Genomic DNA, 23990 nt, shown 5'->3' with positions numbered 1-23990 from the left:
GGCCAGATCCAGCCCGCGGGTCGTATGTTTGACACCCCTGATATAGAGTATGAGTACACATTTCAAACACAGCCTTAGTTTAGGAACATGTGCTTTTACTTCATTTTGAGGATTTTGTTTTGCACTGCATGTACGAGAGCAGGAAGTCAAGAGACCTGAAACAAGAGAAGAGGATTCGTAAAAATGATATGAACTGAAAATGAGGCAGAAAACGTGACTTGAGTCAGTGTACATGTTTGAATCACGGTTGTTTATATCAGATGCAGACAAACAGCTTTTCTTAGGTCAAGAATTTCCAGAAGTGAAGGATAAAGACTCAGATATGTCAAATACAAATTACAAAACCATTAATAAAGGCCAGTTTGTTTAAAGTTCTGACTCACTTCCTTATAATCTGAGTCGTTTCAGAAAGGACAAGCTACATTAGTAGGTCCTAATTTTTTTTTTGTATTTAATTACAACAGAGCAGCTGTTTGGCAAAGGTGACTTTTACGTTTTTAATATGTTGTGAACTCAGACCAACAACGCAATCAATTTCCCTGGAGTCGTTGAGAGTCGTAAATAACAGTGATTGAATTTAAAGGCGGACTGGATGTTTTCAAGGGATAAGGCAATGTGATGAATTGATAAATAAATTGTCAGGGGAAAATGACTACGCTCAGTGGCCTTGTCTTGATGTCCTGACCAAATGGCTCCGGTCTGTGTTCTGTTCAGCTTCTCTCAGCTTCTTTATGAAGGACATCAAGCTGGCAAACAGCCCATCTAAGAGCCAGGATTTTAGAAGGTGATGGAGTTTGGCAGGTGACTTGGGGATTGATGACAATTGCATTTTAGGAGGCGATGCTGAGAAGTGAGACCGGGGTGAGGACAAAAGTTTAAATTAGTTGAAGGTGTGGTTGTGTGTCTCTGTGTTAACCATGTGATGGACTGACAAGTCCTGATCTGAAGGCACATGAATTATTTACATCACCACCACAATGTATAGGTTTTAGAGAAAACTTTGGTCTTTTTTCACACTTGAATGCATGATTTTCTTTTTTTTCGTTAACTTAGACACTTGGATGTGTGATGCAAGGTGGCTGTTGACTGACCCAACCTGGAGGCTTTGGACTACAATGAGTGTGTGAAGAGGTTTTTACAAAATGGACAAAAGGAGGCTGAAATGTTCTGCATGAAAGCAAAAGCTTTAAAGTTAAATTATGTTCAACTTCACTGCTAGCAGGCCTCTGAAGGTCATGTTGTACAGAACAGCTTAAATTATAAGTGGTTTGATTTGGAACGACTGCACTGTTAACGCTGTAAGCTTTTTTGTTTATGTATGTTGAACAGAGCCCCTTATTTTTATTTAATAGAAATATGGTTAAACATGATAATTGTCATTTTCTTTAATCATATATTTGAACTCCTGAAATACATTGTGGAAAGTGTTTGCTTGAACTGTTTGATAGAAAGGTACACATGATCAGGATGTTGCCACCGCCGCCTCAGGTTGAGCCAGGAAAAACCGTGCTGCACCTCCGTGGTTTATTTTCTCCGGGTGCTCTGGCGTCCTATCACATATGTAAATGTGAATGTGAGCATGAATGCTTGTCTTGCCTCCTGAGTTGGACCTGTGAGTTGGCGATAACAGATGGATAATTCGAATGATTCGTTTATGTCTGAATTCAATGATTTTCTTTCTTCTTTTTTTTTTTTTTATCCTATTATTATTTATGCCTAAAGGCTGGTTGGCAGATTGATAGACAAGGAACTGTTAACAGGAACAAATGGGAATCAGGAATCATCAGCAGCACTTCTATAAATAACTGCAGCCTATTTAAGTAATACAATCAGCTATAATGTTAAAAACACGAGTCCATGGATATATTTGTTCATCAGATGGTTGGTTGGTAACTTGTATAACCGCAAGGCTTCGGTCCTGACCGCATCACTGTCGTGCCAATAAAGACTTTAGATCACATCCTCTCCTGTAAAGTTGTAATATAGTTGGGGAAATATGTTTTTAGGAAGGACAACGGAAAAAAAGAGAGAAGGAAGGGTGGAGAGATGGTTAGGACGTATAAGGGCAAATCAAACCACTCTTCATCAGATGAAGATGAGTGCCTCCTCTGGGTTGAGTCATTCTTTAACAGACTTACCATCGTAAAGATGGTGCTGAAAATGCAGGCAGTGGGGCCATGAAGAGTCCCCACCCCGTCCCACCCCTCCCTGGGACCAGCCCTGCTCTCTGACATTGAGGCTGCAGTTGATCTCTAGTTTCGCCTGGTTTTTTCAGTTTTGTGTCGGGCACGCGCCTCCTCGGGCACCAGCAGGATATAAAGTGAGCCGCGCGCACTGGGCTCAGCAGTCCAGCAGTGACAGCAACGGTGAGAGAGCAGCAGGAAATACACCGCGAGGTGAACCTGAGCAGCAGGAAACTGCGCACCATGCTGGAGGACTCTTCTCTCCGGGAGCGCAGGAGGTGATGCGCTCAACCGACTCGGGTCGCGTCTGTCACCGGAGAGGATGGCGGAGCTGTGGCTCCTAAATAACGCGTCATCATGGAACCGGTCCGCTGAGGAACAGAACCGGTTCTGCAGCCTGGATGACATCGACATGCCGGCGGACGGCTCCCCGACCCTGCGCATCCTCATCTCCATCGTGTACTCGGTGGTGTGTGCCGCCGGGCTGGTGGGGAACCTGTTGGTGTTCTTCCTGATGAAGGCGCGCCGGGGCAGGAAGAAACGCTCCAGCATCAACCTGTTCATCCTCAACCTGGCCGTGACGGACTTCCAGTTCGTGCTGACCCTGCCGTTCTGGGCGGTGGACACGGCTCTGGACTTCAGCTGGCCTTTTGGAAACGCCATGTGCAAGATCATTCTCTCCGTGACGGTGATGAACATGTACGCCAGTGTCTTCTTCCTCACCGCGATGAGCGTCACCCGGTACTGGTCAGTGGCCTCGGCGCTGAAAGACCGGACCCGGCGGCGGGTGTGCCCGGTCCGCTGGGTGATCGCCGGGCTCTGGGTCTCCGCCATGATGGCTTCTTTGCCCACAGCAATCTTCTCCACGGTGAGGAACGTGGCCGGGGAGAGACTTTGCCTGCTGGGCTTCCCAGACGGCCAGTCGTGGCTGGCGTTGCACCACCTTCAGAAGATCCTGGTGGCCTTCGTGTTCCCCATGCTCATCGTCACCGTGTGTTACCTGATGCTGCTGCGCGTCGTCCGCCTGCGCAGCATGAACAACAACCAGGTGAAGCGGAAGTCCAGAGTTACCCGCTCGGTCACCATCGTCGTCCTCTGCTTCTTCATCTGCTGGATGCCCAACCACGCCATCACCCTCTGGGGCGTTCTGGTCAAATTTAACATCGTCAACTGGGATAAGACGTACTACATGGTGCACACGTACATCCACCCGGTCACAGTGTGCCTCGCGCACACCAACAGCTGCCTGAACCCGGTTCTGTACTGCCTCATGCGCCGGGAGTTCAGGAAGAAGATTAAAGATTTGTTCTGGAGGATTTCGTCGCCCACCGGGACGAACAGCTGCCACCTGCGGCCGTTCTCCGGCACGGTGAGAGCGGAGCCGGACGACACGCAGGTCGCCATCCCGCTGAACAACGTAGAGACGGAGAACTGCAGGCTCTCGGTTTTAACGGACCAGTGCGACACGGACGGCAGCAAAGACAAACCAAGCTTAGATAGAAAAGACAAAAGTGTCTGAACTTAAATCCTGCTGACATCAACCTCGAAATGATGACGGACAAGGTTTTACGCACGAGTAACAATGTTGGTGATCTGTCTCCATTTTTCTCACAGTAAAGCGAAGCTTTATGTGTTGCTGGAGTTTTGACCTCTTGTATCAAAAAAGACGCGGAACACTACGAGTACATCAGGACTCGCTATTTTTTGGAGAACATCGTTTAGTTGATGCCGAATTCAACCTCCGTGTGAACAGTGCATGAAAGGACAAATCATCGCAGCTTTACGTAGCGTCATCAGATGTTTCTGACTTGGCATCAAAGGATTTCATACATTTTATCACTATCTGAAGGTGTGAAATATTAAACAATGATTGTGCGTAATTACGCGCGAGGATGCACAGTGCGTAAAACCATCTAGTGCGTTTTCGCTTCATCCTAACGCGATTTCCCAGCACAGTAACCCCGATGCCGTTCTTGGTTTTGTAAAGTTGACTCTGCTTTGTGTTTACATGAAACTCAGGCTCATGGCGTCTCATTTAGTGTTGCTTTGTTCTCTAAAGTGCTCTCCAACAGACGGTATGTCCTATAGAGGATTCATCCTGCTGCTGCTGCTTCAAACATCATTCTGTGGAGTATTGTTGACGTTTGATGTGGCTGGTATGTATAATGCACAAATGAATGTAAAAAAAAAAAAACCTAAAAAACACCCAATGCAACTATAACAATGTTTGGAGAATAAAATAACTCATTTGTGTACATTAATTAAAGTGTGAGTGCTGTTTGAGGTTTCTGTTTGTATTTGATCAAAAGGCTGTGATGCTGTCAGATGTTTAATCTGCCCGACTGCGTGTGAATCAGATTTGCGGGCAGAAGTTATTGTAAATATACTCAACTGTGTGTGTATCGTAAATATAATCATAACATGGTCGAGTTTTGTTCTAAAAGATGAAGATAAATGTTTATTTGAAATGTTGAAAAACACATATGTCTGTGCAAAGCACTTAAATGGGCTATTTTTGGAAATGGAAATGTCTTCTTAAAGGTCAAAGATATTTAATTTACACATCTTAAAGGTTATTTTTTTGGTTATTAATTTGGTTCATTTTCAAAACCATCGTTCTCGTGAACTACAGAAATGCAGCCCTGGTGAGCTCTATTCTTACCGTCTGGAAATGATCAATCGACAGACCTACTGGATGTGGCTGAAACATGAGGCTGCAATCAATCCAACTTCACCACTATAAAAAAACCTCTTTACAAAATGTCTGATCAAATAAATCTGCTTAAAACTTCATCCCTACAACAAGGAAATAAAAAGTTACATTACCTATGTTTTTTTTGTTTTCTATATTTGTAAAAAAAAAAAAAAAAAAAAAAAAAAAGGTGTGAAACTGAACTTGTAAAAGTTTACTTCATGAATTTCTACAAATCGTGTGGTTACATTGTTACCTTGGTTCTCTGAGTGAGAGAATATATTCCATATGTACGGAGTTGGAAAGTTAGTCTCAAGATGATAGAGAACTGTATTTTAGTTGGTGTAAGTTTATTTTAGGGGTAAAGTTTGTCAAAACGTACAATAAGTACAATTTTCTTTTCAAATTCAGGCTAAATGGCAGATTATGCATTCAGTAATAGGCTGTTATTTTCTGATTTATTTCTTCTGGTATCTAATTAGATAAAAGAGTGTTTGGATTATAGCTTAAAAACAACTCAACCCAGGTAGCAAAAAATGTATGAATTGGGCTTTAAATGAAAAGAGATAAACCAAATATAGATGAATAAAACAAGGCGAGAACAAAGAGCAGCACACATTATGTAATGACAGTGCTGCCTATAAACACTGTGGTGGACTTTGCTCCTCCTTAAACAAGCTCACAATGAATCTTTAATCACATAAAACTGCGAACGTCCCAGAAACACAAAAACTGTTGGTGTGTGGAGACACAGCCGCAACACCGACGTCCGAGAAGACGAACAAAGACACTCAGAGTGCAGCGCTTTGAGTTTAACGAGGTCGGCAGTGCTCTCCTGGCAGCCTGTTTTACTTCAGTGGAACCAATTTAGAATTAAAAGGATAGTTGGGTTTGTTTGAAGTGGAGTTATATGAGGTACTTAACCACAGTCAGTTCACTGCCTGCACTAGATGTCAGTCAGGATGGCCCCATTTTGAAGGCAGATATGCTGACAATGAGTCAAAGTGATGCACCGCTATAACAAAATGTATTGTAGCCACCTTAAATAATAAACCTTACTATTACCTGCTTCTTCAAACTGCAGGTAAAACACTGTCTGTGCAAAGCTGCCTCATATAACCTCACTTTAACACCGAGCCTGAGCAGCAGATTTGACTTTAAAGAGGCTGATGGGACATGCCAGGTAGAGTTACACCCAATTTACGTCTTTCATGTTAACATTTACTACTAAACTTCACTTAAAAACTACAACAGATGGAATCCGATACTTTTATTGACATCTTTCAGCTGAGCTGCTCTGCAGAGTATTTAAGCCACTCTCAAACCAAACTAAAGGACTGAAAAGCCGCTCTAATGACACCTAAAGGATGTGATCATCCACAAAACAATGGGCACCACATTTTTTTTGTTTCTGGTTCAAATAACCAAACAGAGCTGGCAGATATGTTGGCAGGTGATGAATTGAATGTTACGTCTATTTCTGGTAAGTGCAGAACGTCAGCGTGCGATTTGAGACAATATCACCTCGTCAAAATTCAAGTACGACACAAGTATGTGTAGAATATTCGAGTACTGTGTGTGAGTGTGCCGAGGAAAGTACGCCAGTTGTCTCAGCTGAGCTGCTTCTGAGAGAGGGAGTCTAATTAACATGACTCCCTCTCTACCTTTTAAACAGTCATGTGCTCGGACCCGACGCAAAAGAGAAGATATGTGGCACGTGGACGCAGCCTGAGAAGAAAACTGCACTTAGGACCGGGTCAAGAGAGCACAGTTAGTTTCTAATGTGTCTGAAAAGGAAATAAACCAGAATATAAACTGACAAAGTGTTGATCTGAGTCTGTGCTCAGAACGGATGTAGCTGGCTCTCAAAGCTCTGTTCAAATTATAACTAACCCTTTATATAAATATGCATGTTTGTATATGTCTGTATCTATTGAGAGAAGTTCAGAGGATATATATAATTTTAGTTTAATATTATATTATATATTATATCAAGGTCTAACAACTGAAAACAGATGTGCGTATCAGAACGTAGTTTTTTAATGATGTCATATTTAAGAATGTAAATACTAATATAGGGACCAAACATGCATTTATATACAAACTCAATACAAAGAAAGCAAATATCTGCGAATTCACACCGATCGACAGGAAAGGACGCAAATTAAAAAATATAACTTAAGCTGTGCTATGTGAACTTCGCGTTTAGTCTGAACACAACTTCATAAACCTGGCTCTTCTTTTTCTTTCTGCATGATGAACATTTTTGCTCTGAAAATAGTTTTGACTATTTTACTTAGAGGAAGATTATTTCACAGTTAGCCAGCCTGTTATTTCCCGTTAGAGCCGCTTGATGCCTGGAAAACCCATCGGCCGCGTCTGGACTTGGCTGCTGTCAAGATACAAAACACTGGAACCTTCCTTTAGTAATGTCAGTGATCTTTTACGGTCTCATGTAATCGTTTAAGGAGATTTAAGGGGATTGTTAACAGGGATTTGAGAACCGACAGTGACGTCACCCACTAGTTTGGGAAGTGTTGTTTTGAAATGTTGAGTCTGGCATTTTGTTGCTCACCATCTTGTTTTTATGGAGCCAGAAGGGACCACATGTGGACAACCTGGGGACTCCACTGTACCGGCAACCTGACTGCACCCCAGATATGTTGTTCAAATCCAACACAGCCTCCAAACGTACCTCTATTTGAAGCCTAATATCTAAATAATGTCGGAATTATTTTCAGAAGGACCAACAGAACATTGATTAGAAGGAGGGAATGACTCTAATGACACCATAATGACTTGTGAAAAACATTTACTGACGAGTTTTGAATGGGAGTCCATTGGAGCCAGATGTTTTTTTTTAAATTTCCCCTAGTGGTCCTCTGTGGTATTGTATTTCACAGTACTTAGGCATGGGCTTCTCATCTTCAGACCCAGAGGATACCTCCAGTTTCATATACAGTCTACGGTTTGGACCTATTTCTGAAAGATCCTTGCATGATGAAACTGGACTTCTTTCAAGTCAAATATATTTGTTATGTCTGAGCCCTCAGGAGCTGTTGGCGCTGTATATTTCTGGGCCTCGTCATCCACGATGAATCACATTTCAGCGCTAACAGTCACCTCCAGCCGTGACTGCTGCCTCTGCCCTCATTAATGCTAATTGTCAGGCAATTCACCCATAAACAGAGTTCATCTGTTCCGCTCGGCCAAACTGAGCTGCATTCATCTTCAGTCAGTCTGATTAAACTCACCTCATGCTGAAGTCACTTGAAGGCATCTTATTGTAGAATTATGTGGATTTCTTCACTGAGTCAAATAAAATTGGAACAATAACCCTAAAAAACTAAAAATCCATGGTTGTTTCAAATACACGTTTTGCTGCTTTCCAATTCAACAAATCATACAAATCAAAAACCAGAATAAAGATTCATCAATAAGATAAAATAGGACTTTATTAATCCCACAGTGGGGAAATGTGTTCGTCACAACAGCATAGAAACACACTTAGGAAAAAAAAAAAAAAGGTGCAAACAACAAGAAAAACTTACAAAATATGTATACAATCAAAATAAGACATTCTTTGGGAAAAGAAAAAAAGAATTAGGACCAATGAATAAATACACACACACACACACTATATATACAAAATAGATAAATACACCTTGGGGTGAAAAAAAAAAGTGTCAGGTGCTGTAACACAGAAAATTATTGCAATATTGAATATTGCACGACCATGAAATGGGCGGCAGAAGGTATGAAATGCTCGTTCCGTTGAACTGAAAGTCATCATTTTTATTGAATAACTTGCTCCAAATACGACATCTTCATTCAAAACCAGGTCGATAAAGTTCAAATATTCCAGGGTTTAAAAATATTGTGCCTTTATGTGTTCACACGTCCAAAATGTTGGACATGATTTAAATCTCCACGCAAACCAACAATGCATTAATTAACATTTTACCAAGAAGCACTTGGATCGTGCCACGAACACCTCTCCTTTATGTGCCGGATTGGAAACCCCACGTTGACTTACGGAGTTGATAACCGCCTTCGTGTGACCACGTTTGTTAAGCCAGATGTCGGAGAGATAATGTGGGTATATTGAGGGAGCTTTGTAGGACGAGCCCCTTGTCGCTGGCCCGTAACTCTGGGAAAATATTTATCTTTACTGGCACAGTCCAAACAGTAGCCAAAGAAACGAGGTCACCACAGAAGACGTTTGGTGATTCAGTGAGGGGGAAAAGATAATAACAGTGAATATGGAGTAAACTGTTCTAACAGTAAAGCAATTCAACTGAATGTAATGAGTGTTGCTGTTAGATAAGAAGGTGACACTTTAAACATGTAGAATAAGAGGAATTATCGGAAACTAAACTGCGGGCAGTTAATTACAGCATATAGAATTTCCCTTCAGATTTATTTAAATAGGAAGTGGTAGTGTTGGTGGGGGGAGGAGGGCGGGATTACAGAGTGTACTTTAATGTGAACTTTGACCTGAATGCAACACGAACCAATGGGAGACTCCTGTGAGTTTTGCAAAGAACCTTCAAGGAAAAAATTGAACAAAACTCAAATACAAAGTTTAAGTGAAGAGATTTTCACATTATTTTGGTAGACAAACTGTTCATTTAATTTGTATATTCATTTTATCTTACTTACAAATATTTCTTGGCTTTGTGACTCCAGGCAAACAACATCCTGACTTGATTGTAAATTGAACTTTGGCACCACACGACACTATCTTACAGTGTGACTGTGCAAGCGTGTTATACATAACACACATGCATGTCTTAAAATGTCTCTGTCAAATTAGCATTTTAAATACAACCCCATTTCCGAAAAAGTTGGGACAATGTAAAATATTAATAAAAACAAAATGCAATGACTTGCAAATCACATGAACTCATATTTTATTGAAATTAGACCAAAGATAACATATCAAATGTTGAAACTGAGAAATGTTATTGTTTTATGAAAAATAATTGTTTGTTTTGAATTTGATGCCAGCAACACGTTTTTAAAAAGTTGGGAGGAGCAACAAAAGACTAAAAAAGTTGTCTAAAGCTTAAAAAAAAACAAAAAAACTGGTGGAACATCTCAAAATTAATTAGGCTAATTGGCAACAGATAAGTAACATTATTGAATATATGAGGCAAGAATCGGACAACATTTCACTTTCAAAACTCCAGAAACTGGTCTTCTCAGATCCAAAATGTTTACAGAGTGTTGTTAAAAGAAGAAGTGATGCTTCACATATAAAAACACATTTTTCATAAAACAATAAAATGTCTTCGTGTCAACATTTAATATTTTTTCTTTAGTATATTTTCAACTAAATATTTGTTGATATGATTTGCAAATCATTGCATTCTGTGTTTATTGACATTTTACACAGCGTCCCAACTGTTTTTGGAAACAGGTTTCAAATTGCAGGTTGCAAAAATACAAATGTTTGGTTTACAGTGATATTTCAAACTAACTGTTTTCTTTAATTAGTATCACACGTCTTCAATCTTTTAATCGTTCGTTCATTAAATGGAGAAATGTGGTCACTGCAGTTTTGTGACACTGAACATGGAGCAGAGAAAGTAAAGCAGATAGCTGTCTGAAAACAAGAAAAATAGTAGAGCAGCATGTTGAAGGACTTCCTGATTTCACCATTTATTCTTTATTTTTGGCGGCTATAAATCAGATCATATAAGTTTGATATGTGATGGCATTCCTTAAAGTGAATTTCTTCCATCTGTTCAGAGTCAGTCGAATATGTACGGGGACAAAGATCTTTTATTCAACTTAACTGGCATCTATATTAGTAAAGCAGCAGACAGTTATGCAACCAGAGACTCTGGCTGCCTTCGACATATTGTGTGTAGTGAACAAGATTAGCGGCTCAGAAAAACACTCCAAAATGCAACGATGCTGAAATAGAAATGGAGCATCAGCAAAAAAAAAAAAAAGAAAAGCTTATTGAATTCTGTTTTCTGTCTCTGACAAGAAAACAACAGTGGTTTTATTTTTACTATCATTTTATATTTGTCTGCTCTGACTGAGAACCTATTGTAGTTGTCCTTCACATAGATATGACAAAATAATGATCAGTGAAATTCTTTTTTTTTTTTTAAGTTAACAGTCATTTCTGGACAATAAAAAATAGAAAACAGTTGCAGTAAGACTGGTTTTGTACTTTAGATTAGAGAAGTTGTTGTGATCACAAGCTCCAGTCCTGTGTGTCTAATTTTCCATCCATTATCTATACCAGCTTTATCCTGAACAGGGTCACGGGGGGCTGGAGGAGGCTGGAGCTTATCCCAGCTCATTTTGGGCAAAGGCAGGGTTCACCTGGACAGGTCGCCAGTCCATCACAGGGCCAACACTTATAGACAGATGGAAACAAAGACCATCTGGGTAGTTTAGTTTGTAGAACCACCAGTTAACCTGAGGTGCATGTTTCTGGATGGTGGGAGGAAGACGGAGTACCGGAGAGAACCCACGCAGGCACACAGAGAACAAGCAGACTCCACGCAGAAAGGCCAGGAATCGAACCCAGAACCTTTTCACTGAGGCCACAGTGCTAACAGCTACACTTCCCGTCTAATTTTCTTCCTGTTTAAATTAAAAAAATTCTAGTGACTCTTTTACAGTTCAACATTTTAAAACATTTGTAAAGCCTTCACCAGGTCAATCAGTGTTTGTAAATATAAGTATATGTAATTTGTACAGAATAAACACCTGCTCTCCTTTTTAAAAACCCAAACTTAAAGATGAAAATGACTCCGCCCACCTGTCGTCTGTCACGTCCAGCAGAGGACAGGCTACTCTTCTGATGCCTCTTGATTCAGATTTCATTGGGGAATCCGGTTCGTCCTCATTTTTCAGTAATGAGTCAGTCAGGACTTCATCAGGAGGATGAATCTTTAAGTTGTAAACCAAAAGAACTTCTTTTATTGCTGTATATACAGGCGTTATTATATTTGTGACTTTAATGTTAAAGGATCCAGTTCAAACTGGTCTAAACTGACTCACAGGTCAAACAAATAGTTTGACTTCGTGATTATTCTTCAGCAAAAAATAAGAAACACTATTTAATTTCATAATGTCAGAGTTAGTATATTATAGAAATACCTGTAACTTTTAACTTTCAAAATTACTTACTTCTTATTTTTCAGGTTCAATGTTATTTTCCTTTTCATCATAATAAATGCAGCTGAAGGAATCAGTTCTGCTTACTGGGTAAACGAATGATTCAAATGTTCAGACCAACCGTTCTCAACTGCACTGCAAACACAAATACTCAAACTTCAATTAAAAAATCTAAAAAAATCGACTAACTTAAATATTTTTTATTCCTGTGACATTTTCCTCCTTTTGAGTTAAATCAACCAATCAATCAATAATTTCTGAATAAATATAAGTATTTTATGGATGTAAGCAACACTTACCAATATAATAACTAAGACGAGTTCAGGAGCGAAAAATACCAGGATGTCTGACATCTGGTCGGTGTGTGGAGGCTCCACCTCCACCTGCAGCTCATCGGGTCTAATGAGGCTCCACCTCCACCTGCAGCTCATCGGGTCTAATGAGGCTCCGCCTCCACCTGCAGCTCATCGGGTCTAATGAGGCTCCGCCTCCACCTGCAGCTCATCGGGTCTAATGAGGCTCCGCCTCCACCTGCAGCTCATCGGGTCTAATGAGGCTCCGCCTCCACCTGCAGCTCATCAGGTGTGTGTCTAATCAACACTGTAATATATCTCATGCTGGTCCAGCAGGAGACCTTGTTTCGTCTTCTTTATTGACCCAGTCGGTGCTGGAAGTCAGTGGTGTAGAAGGTGAACAGGAAGGAGACAGAACAGTTCCCTGAGGAGCTCCAGTACCACTGACCACCGTATCAGACAGCACACTGCCCAGACGGACAAACTGTGGTCTGCCTGTCAGGTAGTCAGTGATTCAGGAGACAGTGGACGTGTCCACCCCCACCACCCCACCACCACCCGCAGCTTCTCACTCAGTAGCAGTGGTTGGATGGTGTTGAATGCACTGGAGAAATCAAAGAAAGTGATTCTCACAGATTCACCGGTTCCATCCAGGTGAGACTGAGCTCGTTGCAGCAGGTAGATGATGGTGTCGTCCACTTCCACATGAGGCTGGTACGCAAATTGCAGAGGGTCCAGAGAAGATTTCACCAGCGGCCTGAGGTGGGCCAAGACCAGCCTCTCCAGCACCTTCATCACATGAGATGTGAGGGCAACCGGTCGGTAGTCGTTGAGGCCAGATGGTCTTCTTAGGGACTGGAAGGGTCATGGCGTCGATGGTGGAAGAGCCCTTTGGAGTTGAGGACACTGTGTCCATGCAGCTCACCAGGGGAGACAGAGGGGGGAGGGGGGGAGGCAGCAGAGGTGTTTGGGAGGTGTGAGGTGTGGAGGAGACAGATGAGGGTGGTGAACTAAACCTGTTGAAGAAACAGTTTAGCTCATTGTTCCTCTCCAGGTTCCCCCTGGTTGTTCCTCTCCAGGTTCCCCCTGGTTGTTCCTCTCCAGGTTCCCCCTGGTTGTCCCTCTCCAGGTTCCCCCTGGTTGTCCCTCTCCAGGTTCCCCCTGGTTGTTCCTCTCCAGGTTCCCCCTGGTTGTTCCTCTCCAGGTTCCCCCTGATTGTTCCTCTCCAGGTTCCCCCTGATTGTTCCTCTCCAGGTTCCCCCTGGTTGTTCCTCTCCAGGTCCCCCCTGGTTGTTCCTCTCCAGGTTCCCCCTGGTTGTTCCTCTCCAGGTTCCCCCTGGTTGTCTCTCTCTCCCCTTGAACCCAGTAATCTCCTTCATACCGGTCCACACCTCCCTCAGGTTGTTCTGCTGGAGTTTGGCCTCCAGCTTCCTCCTGATGCAGAAAGTTTCTGTGTTCTTATTTCTCTAAATTCTGTAACTTAAATCCTGGAATTTAAAGTTATGATTCTCCTCTTTCATTGGATTAAGTTCACTTATTAAAAACTTTAATTTAACTGTAATCATAAGCATATCGGTAGGATTTAATTAAAATATTTAAGTTCTGAAAACAGTTGACTTAAATTTCCCCAATGTATTATTACATATAAATGTATTATTACACGTTTGATCATGATCTGAAACGGGTGTAAGACAAGAAGAGTCCCTGTGTCAGAGGGTGGTGTTAGTCACACCACCCTCCTCCAGCACCATCACAGGAAACCAAACCACACTACGTTCTCAAGAAACACATTTGGAACGTAGAAACTAAAAGCCAAAAGTAGGTCCGACTGTCTTTAGCCCTAAAAACAGATGATAGGTCCGCAGGATACGACTCGACTCTCTCTGTGTGTGTGTGCGCGGAAAAGAGGAAGGAACCCCGATGTGCTGGAGAAAGTTCCAGTCGGGGGCATTTTTAAGTTGAACGGCAACTTCCGGCAAATGAGTAGATGGCGAAGGGTGATAGTAGTGATCGTACCTGTGTTTGTTTTTGAAAATCTTTGAGGGTTTGTAGACTTTCCAGACAGAAAGGCCGGGACATGAAGGGAGGTTTTATTAGAGCGAACAACAAGGTAACATCTGTATTTTTATTTTTATTTATAAAAGAGGCAGTTTGTTTGCCAGCTTGCTAACGTTAGCAGACCAGCTAACCGGCTAGCTGGCTCAGCTGACGCCTCCCGGAGAGAGGAGCCCGGCAGCGGGACGCCCCGGGGCCGGCTTGGGTCCCGTCAGAACCACCCGGCTGGGATCCGGAATATTTCTCTCGAGGCTGCGGGGGAGAAGACACGTTTTTCATGTGATCATTTGGGCTTGTTTTGGATATTTTAATGGGAGGCGGCTTGCTTTGGCGGAGTGGACACAGCGGGCGTCATTTGCGAAGGAAGCGGGGCTCCGGGCCACCTGCCGGGCCACCTGCCGGGCCACCTGCCGGGCTCAGATGGAGTCTCTCGCCGGCTACGTGTACAAAGCGGCCAGCGAGGGTCGGGTCCTGACCCTGGCCGCGCTGCTTCTCAACCACTCCGAGGGGGAGACCCGGTTCCTGCTCAACTACGTGACGCACCTGTCCGGGCAGAGGTCCACCCCCCTGATCATCGCAGCGCGGAACGGACACGACAAAGTGGTCCGGCTGCTCCTGGACCACTACAGGGTGGACACGGAACAGACCGGCACGGTTCGGTTCGACGGGTAAGACCGAGTCACACTCCCGTTCCTTTAAGTTGGAGGTGAAGTTGCGCAACACTCCTTCAATGTCTACTTTCTTTTGGAAACTCTGGGACTCACACGTGACCCCGAGAGGCCCGGTCCTGTTGGGACACTCCGGTCCTGTTGGGACACTCCGGTCCCACCTTTAACATCAACCTTAAAGGCTTTATGTGAGAGGAGAAGGACTTTAAATTATACTCGTTTCCCTTTTGTTTTAAATGTTTTTCTGGGAGTTAGTTGAGCGCAAACTAATGTGGGAAAAAAATATAATCTGCTTTTCTAAAATCCCATCAATCCTCTCACGGCAGCGTTTTGGATTAACGGAGGTCTTTTTATAAAGTTAATGGTACACGCAGATAATAAAGAATTACAGTCGTCCAGCCTGGAGGAGACGCGCACACAGACGTCCTGGAGACTTGCTCTGTTTGTGAGTTTATTCTGATCAAACACGACTCGGAGGATCTTCAGCCTTCGTGGAAGCTGCTCTTACGTAACACAGATGTTCGTACATGTTTCCAGGGGTCAGAAGGAACTTTTCATTTCATGAATAGACAGTTATGTGCGGCTGATTGTTTTGTTTATTTTTCCTCTCTTTTATCCGCCGTCTTGTTTTGTAGACAAGAATCTGGGAAAAGTTGTAAAATAAACGGTTCCAGTCCAAAAGCAACAATCCTGCGACTGCAGAGTTTTAACCCACATTTTGTAATCCGGTTGGCGAAATAATACGTTGAAGGTTGTTGTTTTTTTTCACGGGAGGAGATTTACTTCCTAAAAAGAAAGTAATTAAACTGAGCGTCAGGCCGGCGGAGTTCGTCCTCGTAGGTCCTCGGTCACCGGGGACAACGGTCGACCTCCGTCCGCCTCCTCGGACCGTTTTATGACTTCAAAAGTTATTAGAAACGTCTTTCTGAAATACAGTCTGCAGTTCTGCTTGAAAACAGTCAGAAAAGTGTTTTGATTGAAACGTCCCGATCAGAAGTTGAAGTGTTGCGTTTTCCTTCGTAACGGCCGACGTCTCGTCTCCCGTCTGTCCCGCAGCTACGTCATCGACGGCGCCACGGCTCTGTGGTGCGCGGCCGGTGCCGGACACTTCGAGGTGGTGCGCCTGCTGGTGAGTCACCGCGCCAACGTCAACCACACCACCATCACCAACTCCACTCCGCTGCGGGCCGCCTGCTTCGACGGGCGCCTGGACATCGTGTGCTACCTGGTGGAGCACAACGCCGACATCAGCATCACCAACAAGTTCAACAACACCTGCCTGATGATCGCCGCCTACAAGGGCCACGCCGACGTGGTGACGTTCCTGTTGGAGCAAGGGGCGGTGCCCAACGCCAAGGCCCACTGCGGGGCCACCGCGCTGCACTTTGCGGCCGAGGCGGGTCACCTGGAGATCGTGAAGGAACTGATGCGCTGCAAAGCCGCCATGGTGGTGAACGGACACGGCATGACGCCTCTGAAGGTGGCGGCGGAGAGCTGCAAGGCCGACGTGGTGGAGCTGCTGCTGGCGCACGCCGACTGCGACCCTCGCCGACGCATCGAGGCCCTCGAGCTGCTCGGGGCCTCGTTCGCCAACGACAGGGAGAACTACGACATCCAGAGGACCTACCACTACCTGAACATGGCCATGGCGGAGCGGTACAGCGACCCCGACGACGTCATCGTCAAGGAGCTGCCGCCGCCCATCGAGGCCTACGGGAGGCGCGGCGAGTGTCGGACGCCGCAAGAGCTGGAGGTGATCCGCGTGGACCGGGACGCCCTGCACATGGAGGGGCTGATGATCCGGGAGCGGGTCCTCGGCTCGGACAACATCGACGTGTCGCATCCCATCATCTACCGCGGCGCCGTCTACGCCGACAACATGGAGTTCGAGCAGTGCATCAAGCTGTGGCTTCACGCGCTCCACCTGCGGCAGAAAGGAAAGAGGAACACGCACAAGGACCTGCTGCGCTTCGCCCAGGTGTTCTCCCAGATGGTGCACCTGAAGGAGAGCGTGTCGGCCTACGCCGTCGAGCAGGTGCTGAGCTCCAGCGTTCTGGAGATCCAGCGCAGCATGACGCGAGTGGACGCGGCGGCCGAGTCGGAGCTGCCCCAGGCGTTGGACAACTACGAGTCCAACGTGTTCACCTTCCTCTACCTGGCCTGCATCTCCACCAAGACCAGCTGCAGCGACGGCCAGCGCGCCGCCATCAACAAGCACATCTACGACCTCATCCAGCTGGACCCGCGCTCGCGCGAGGGCTCGTCGCTGCTCCACCTGGCCATCAGCTCCACCACGCCGGTGGACGACTTCCACACCAACGACGTCTGCAGCTTCCCCAACGCGCAGGTCACCAAGCTGCTGCTGGACTGCGGCGCGCAGGTCAACGCGGTGGACCACGAGGGCAACACGCCGCTGCACGTCATCGTCCAGTACAACCGGCCCATCAGCGACTTCCTCACGCTGCACGCCATCATCATCAACCTGGTGGAGGCCGGCGCCCACACGGACATGACCAACAAGCAGAAGAAGACGCCGCTGGACAAGAGCACCACGGGCGTGTCGGAGATCCTGCTGAAGACGCAGATGAAGATGAGCCTCAAGTGCCTGGCGGCGCGCGCCGTCCGGCAGCACCAGATCACCTACCGCAACCAGATCCCCAAAACGCTGGAGGAGTTCGTGGAGTTCCACTGAAGCACAGCGGCGAGCTGCCGGTCGACGCCGGCCCGGGACACACGCCGGCCCGGGACACACGCCGGCCCGGGACACACGCCTCGCGCTTTTTAAAGAGTTTCCTAGAATTTTCTAACTTATCCAAAATGGTGCTGAGGGACGACGGTCAAAGGTTTTCTTAGCGTTTTCATTAAAAGAAAAAAAAAAAGTGTTCCTTTCCATTTTAAGTTTTAACTGCAGAGTAACAGCAGTGACGGAGGGCAGCCGGTCCGTCCGTGTCTCTGGACAGACAGACGATGCTGCCGCTCGGAGGCGCGAGAGCAGACAGAGGAGACCGTGCTGCTTCCTGTTTTGCCTTATCGCCATGTTACTATGATTCTGCTGTCTGAGATGAGGAGGAAGAGGAGGAGGAGGAGGAGGAGGAACAATGAGTGCCTGAGGACGAGCCAACAGAAAACCAAACTCACCTGCTTTCCATGCGAATCACTCACATGATTATTTTTTACAATGAAAAAGAGTTTTTACTGAAGTTATTTTTACTGGACTGCCAAGAGAAGAAACGCGGAGGACAGAATGAGGTCATGGATTCACACGAACAGTCAAGTTTCTGGTTCATAATATTTTAAATCATTTTATCTGATGAGAGTTAGAGGTGAATATCTTTTGTGACACTTTATGGCCAAAACTATGCAGCTGCCTCCGTCTTTATTCTTTCTTTTTGTTTTGTCTGGGTCTTTGCAGTGATATTTAAGACTAAAGTATTTCAACCTTTTTGAATTAGTATCTATGAACATGTGTTTCAGGAGGAGTCTGCAGAGCACCAACATATTGATGCATTTTCTGATATCGTATTTTTCCATTAAACCTTCATCGTCACAAAGCAGAAACCTACGACGCATCTTCTTCTTCTTCTTCTTCTTCTTCTTCTTCTTCTTCTTCTATTATCTCAAGAAAAGTCCATGTTTCAGACGTGCAGTTTTCCCGCGACAGCGATTCTCTCAGTTTGTTGTCGAACATGATGGAAGCTGTTCAAGTTTTTGTAATGATAAAAACACGGACGAGGTTTCTTCAGAAGGACTCGGTAGGATTACGGTTGGGATTGTTTCTGTGTAGCAGCTCAGACCCGAGTGTTTTATTTTGAAACTCTGAATGTCGTCTCAGCTTTAGAAAAACAGCTTTAGAAATGAGTTCTTCGAAGATGAATCGTTGCTTTTCTGGACGTCACTCCGTAATAATGTGTTGGTGTTCTGCGTGTTCATCCGGATCAGATTTCAGATCGGGTCTTTCTGTCCTCTCGACCCTTTAAAACTGCCCGTCGCTTCTATCGAGGTGTTTCATGGCTCAGATGAATGATCCGTGCAGACCTTTTCATCCCGGCCCACATCCAAGGATTTCTTTTTTCTCTTCTTATTGATGAGTGCGTTTATTATTTTTCTGTCAGGAAACGGTGAAAAACGCCTGTTATGGTATCCTACAGCCCAAAATCACCTCTTCAAATGTCCCGTTTGTTCCAATCAACAGTCGTAACACAAACATGATGGATTCACCATCAGAAACACAGAACCAGAAAATGATGGAAAGTTAAATCATCAAATTAAATACTGCTAAACTAACCAGCTTTCTAGTTACTGTGATTATATTAGAGAAGAGGATTTTACTGAATGTGAAACTCGTCCTTTAATTATTTGAGTCACAAATACAACAAATATTTGTCAGTTTCCCACAGCCCGGTTTGACTTTTTTGTTTTTTTATTTTAAAGGTTAAAGGGAGCGAAGCAGGAAACCATCTGTTATCCAGATGGCTGATGGGTAAAGTTCTGCAGATTGGAACGAGTGCTCTGTCTTGTCAACAGTTGGCTCCTCATCTGCTGTGTTTCTTTTTATTTTTGATACCTTCCATGTTTTTTTTTTGTGACTGTTGTTCAGAAAAAACCAGACATTTAAAGAGAAGGAACACTGACGGGTCTTTTCCTCCGTTTCTATTGATGTCCTTCGATTAAAACAAATTATACAACAGAGAAACTAAAACATGAGCTTTCACTGCGTTGCTGAAACTTGTTGACGATATTCACGGTTGAGTCGTCTGATCCTCAGAGGAAACCTGTAAATCACATGCAGTCTGTTTCACTGCATCCACAGAGAACGGATTATTATTTATTTCTTGTTTGTATTTTTTCTTTTTCTTTTTAAAGCTGCAGGACATCAGAGGGTTGCAAAGCCTGACTGCATCCTTTTGTCTGGGAAATAAACAGATCAATAAGCAAAGAGCAGGAAGTGTTTGAGTGACAGCAGGACTCTGGGAAACACAAATTTAAATTTCTTCTGTAACTCTGCAGCTGTTTGGTCAACGTGTCGCCTCAGTTTTCTTCAGAGGCTCCTTCTGCCCTGACAGTTGATGCATTATCTCCCAATCAGGTGATGGAAAGTGCAAATGAAAATGATTTGTATTCAGGGTTTGATGATAACTTTGCCATAATGAGCGTCTCTCCAGATTCTAGCAGTCCATTGATTTTATTAACCATGTTGGGGTGATACGGGATGATTTCAGGCTTCCAGCTGCCGTTGGCTGTGCCATGTGAGTGTTCATTTTATTTTTCAGTGGATCAGTTTTTATGTCCTCCTGCAGGAGTGTTGATGTTCTGACAGGGAGCTTGGAGTTGTAAACCAGGTTTCTGTGGCTGAAATGAAGCCAAAGATTCTCCAAAAAAGAAGAAGTCATCTGTTGTGAACTTCCTGCAGAATAAATTCTGTCAAATTAAAAGCCTTGGGTTTTATTTATGGGTCGTGTTCTGTTATTGATTTTTTTCTCCAGCTGTGAATATTCAAAGAGTCTCAAACAGCAGCAGGATTCACTCTCGCAGGTGTTTTCAGGTAACGTGTGATCCGTCCCTCTGTTGTCTACTCCTGCTTGGTCCTGAACGGGGTCTCACGCTGGTCCACCGGAGAACCGAGACCGACCGACCGACCGACTTCAACACATTTTATGACTAAATCATTTCAACTTGTAGGACTTTAGAGGAACACCATCTTGTTGGTTTATGAGTTCAGTTCATAAATCTACAGAACCAAGCAGAAAAAGGAGGAGAACGGACCTGTTGAGGGTTTTTAACCACGTGGAGGAGATGAAAGGCACTTTTAAACCCTCACAGTTTGACTTCTGCAATTTGTCTTTACAACCTTCAAGTATAAATGCAGAGATGAGAGCTGCATACTTTTTTGGGAAAAGTACATCCTCAGAAAATAGTTCACACTTTCTCACTTACATTCTGTCCATCAGAAGTAAATGTAAATCTGTCTATGACCCCAGAACCTGCTTGAAAATCAATCAGAAACAGCATCTGCCAACAACTTCCAGAAAGCAGAAACATGTCACTGAAAACTCAACCTGCTACATGAAACTTGTTTCAACAAAGGCTCTGCTGGGTTTAGTTTATTTAGTGTCATTTCAGACACACAGCTGTGGGAAGCCCCGCCCCTTTTATCCACAGCAGCTGCAGAGATGCTGGAACGATGAATTCATCCGACTGGATCGCTGAGGTTCAACTGGTGAAGTAGCCTGACGTGGTCATTTGCATACAGAGTGAGAGTGTGTGTGTGTGTGTGTGTGTGTGTGTGTGTGCAGGGGGGGTTGATCTGATCTGATCCGATCTCAAGTCCTCGCTCAGGACGCTGTGGAGATATGAAGTGCCAGATGGGAGTCGACGGCGTAAACATGGCTGTTTGTGATTCAATCACGGCAGGATTGATGATGCCGGGTGAAAACAGATCCTCTCGAGCTCCATAATACCTGATATAAATAAACCTTTAGCTGTAATCAGATCGCTCTATGAAGTAAAAAGTCCCACATGCTTCTTCTGATCACCAGTGGAGATACAATTACAATTTTAAAAGGACGAATGTCAGACAGACTGTTTCACATGTATAACCTTTATAAAGCAAAGATTTGTATTTTTATTATGCAAGAAAAGAATAGTTTTGAGAGGAAATTTCTGGCACTGAAATCAAAAATGAACCAGTCAAAATCATTTCATTTGCTATTTCATTTTGCATTCCAGCTTGTAAAGGGTCTTCGCCTCAGTGGGACATCCACCACGAGTCCGCAGCTTGTCAAAAGTCAAAATATACGAACTGGGAATAACATTATTTGGATTGCAAACAAATTTGCTCGTATTTTTTCTGCTGTGAGAAGTTTTGATTGCAAATCAAATCTTTCTGTTTCCATGTCTCAAACCTTTGATCGGAAAAGAAAAAGGTTTGTTTGCGAGTTGAGTTGGATGACGGCTGGACTGATGGATGAGACAGGAGTTTCTATTGGTGGGTTGCAATCAAAAACTCATCAGCACATTTCTGAATTCTGCAACCAAAACTAACAAAACTGTAAAAGTTTGAAAACCAAATCATTTTATTCTGTTCATGTTTGTTTTTATTTCCAAACTTGACTTTTGATTGCAGTGTGAGACGTTTGCTCTGAAAACTGTTAGTTGCATAATAAAGACACAAACCGACCTTCATGTGATAATGAACCCTGTGTGGTAGTGTCACACAGTGAGGTGTGTTTTTTTGTTCCTATAAAGTCAATAATGTCTGTTTTGGTATTCGCAGCATGCCGACAGTACCTGGAGACCTTCTGCTCATCGTTGGTAATCAGGCCTGCGACTGTGATTAAAGTGTTGGAGTTCAGAGTGAAGTGGGATTACAGAAGTGGGCTGAGGACGCAGGTTTTAAAGGCTCAACCGAAGTCAACAAAACACATCCTGACAGTGAGTGAGAGCAGCAACAGTTCAACAGAGGAAGTGAGAAACAATATTTATTAAAGTAGTGACAGTTTGAGTTCTAATCACAGACTGAATATTAAAGAGTTTGTAGCTTCAGGTCTGTAAAATGGTTCTGATCCAGAAGTGTCTTCAGCTGCAATACCAGCGAGTGCCACTAGAGGTCGGCTCCAAAAAGCCTCCGGCTCCATAGACTCCCATTCAACTTCTCTCATCAAATCCAAAGTGAATAAAATGTGTCCATCAGTTATCTCGGTGTTGTTAGCTAAAGTCACTCCTTCTTATTAGTTTTCTGGAGGTCCATCTGAAAATAATCCCTCATTCATTAGAAAAGAAGATTCAAGAAGACCTGTTTTTGGGGGCGTGTCTGTTTGATTGACAGGCCTGTGGTGCAGTCAGGTTACAGCTATCGGTGGGCGGGACGTAGTATCGTCAGGTTTCCGATCAGATCGGTCAGATCCACCGCTGGCTCCTCCCCCAGCTCGTCCAAATATGGTCACTTCCTGCTCCAAACCGCTCCGAACTAGCAAGATGGTGACGGCATGTTATAAAGCACAACACACATCCTTTAAATTTCTCAGCTTTATTCCATTATCAACACAAAATGACCAGAACACATTGTGTACATCAACAACGACAGTGCAAAGTTTTATAGACAACAACTTCATATCCAACAATAATGCCACATTCCTCATTAATCATACAAGTGTATATCCAAAAGTACAAGTTTGACTTTATATAACAAAAGTGCATCAGCTATACATTTAATAACAACTTAAAATGTCTATATAAAAATGCATTTACAATTTCCATTAGTATAAAAAAGGAAACAATAAAAATAAATCAGCCAGATTAGGTAGTTTATTGTCATCTCATGTTTTTCTTAATTAAAATAATTTCTATCCCAACACAGTGTAGCAGTTTAAACAAAATCCTCTGGATCTTAAAGGTCCCATATTTTACACTTTCCTGGTGTTTTATTTACAGACTTTCGATCATGAGAAGATATTTTTCTGGTTTAAAGTACCGAAAAGCACCTCGGTATAGTTTTACACCTCCTCCTCTCTTCAGCTTGTTTCTGGAGCTCCTCAAACAACCGGCTGTTTAGTCTTGAAGGTGCATTGATATGAAGTACCTCCTCTTCTGATTGGCCGACTCGCTCACGCCCAGGCCAACCACCGGTTCTCACGGGCTAGCTCCACCACGATCCACCGCTCTGTGTTTTCTTCCACATTAAAGGTTGGACCGTGCTGAGGGCGACATATGAGACGAGTGTCAGTTTGTGACATCACAAACTTACAGAAGTCCAAATGACTCGTTTACAGGCATAGTTGCTGAAGCGTGGTTGTGTGCATTGTTCTGTTTATACTGCACCCACACTTAACACTAATACAAAAAAAAGACATGGGAATCTGAATTTAGACGATATGGGACCTTCAAAATAAAAGTCTGTTTCATTTTACAGACTGAATCTTATTTTTGGCCGTTGCCCCGGAGAAACCTACCGAGGGCA

At 43.9% G+C, this 23990-nt stretch overlaps 3 protein-coding genes across 4 annotated transcripts in view; 2 read left to right on the top strand and 1 right to left on the bottom strand.

Annotated features, from left to right (window-relative positions):
* Positions 1-2360: 2360 nt before the first annotated feature.
* Positions 2361-5009, top strand: rxfp3.3b (relaxin family peptide receptor 3.3b). Its single transcript, XM_069163459.1, has one exon. It carries the CDS (start codon positions 2506-2508, stop codon positions 3700-3702), a length of 1197 nt encoding a protein of 398 aa, XP_069019560.1. The 5' UTR covers positions 2361-2505; the 3' UTR covers positions 3703-5009.
* Positions 5010-14697: 9688 nt separating this feature from the next.
* Positions 14698-17817, top strand: fem1b (fem-1 homolog b). The gene is made up of 2 exons (XM_069163083.1): positions 14698-15034; positions 16091-17817. Exons 1-2 carry the CDS (start codon positions 14787-14789, stop codon positions 17724-17726), a joined length of 1884 nt encoding a protein of 627 aa, XP_069019184.1. The 5' UTR covers positions 14698-14786; the 3' UTR covers positions 17727-17817.
* Positions 17818-23059: 5242 nt separating this feature from the next.
* itga11b (integrin, alpha 11b) overlaps positions 23060-23990 on the bottom strand; it is a 35198-nt gene continuing 34267 nt past the window's right edge. For both annotated transcript variants that reach the window (XM_069163488.1, XM_069163489.1), the window contains exon 31: positions 23060-23727. The gene's annotated coding sequence lies outside the window, so the exon portion shown is untranslated. The remainder of the gene's footprint in view (positions 23728-23990) is intronic.

The sequence above is a fragment of the Embiotoca jacksoni genome, unplaced genomic scaffold (assembly GCF_022577435.1).
Source record: "Embiotoca jacksoni isolate LCO1_2020_lvr unplaced genomic scaffold, fEmbJac1.0.p SCAF_3, whole genome shotgun sequence".
Lineage (NCBI taxonomy): Eukaryota > Metazoa > Chordata > Actinopteri > Embiotocidae > Embiotoca > Embiotoca jacksoni.
Note: the sequence above shows the minus strand (reverse complement) of the source record. Positions and strands in the feature narration are given on the sequence as shown.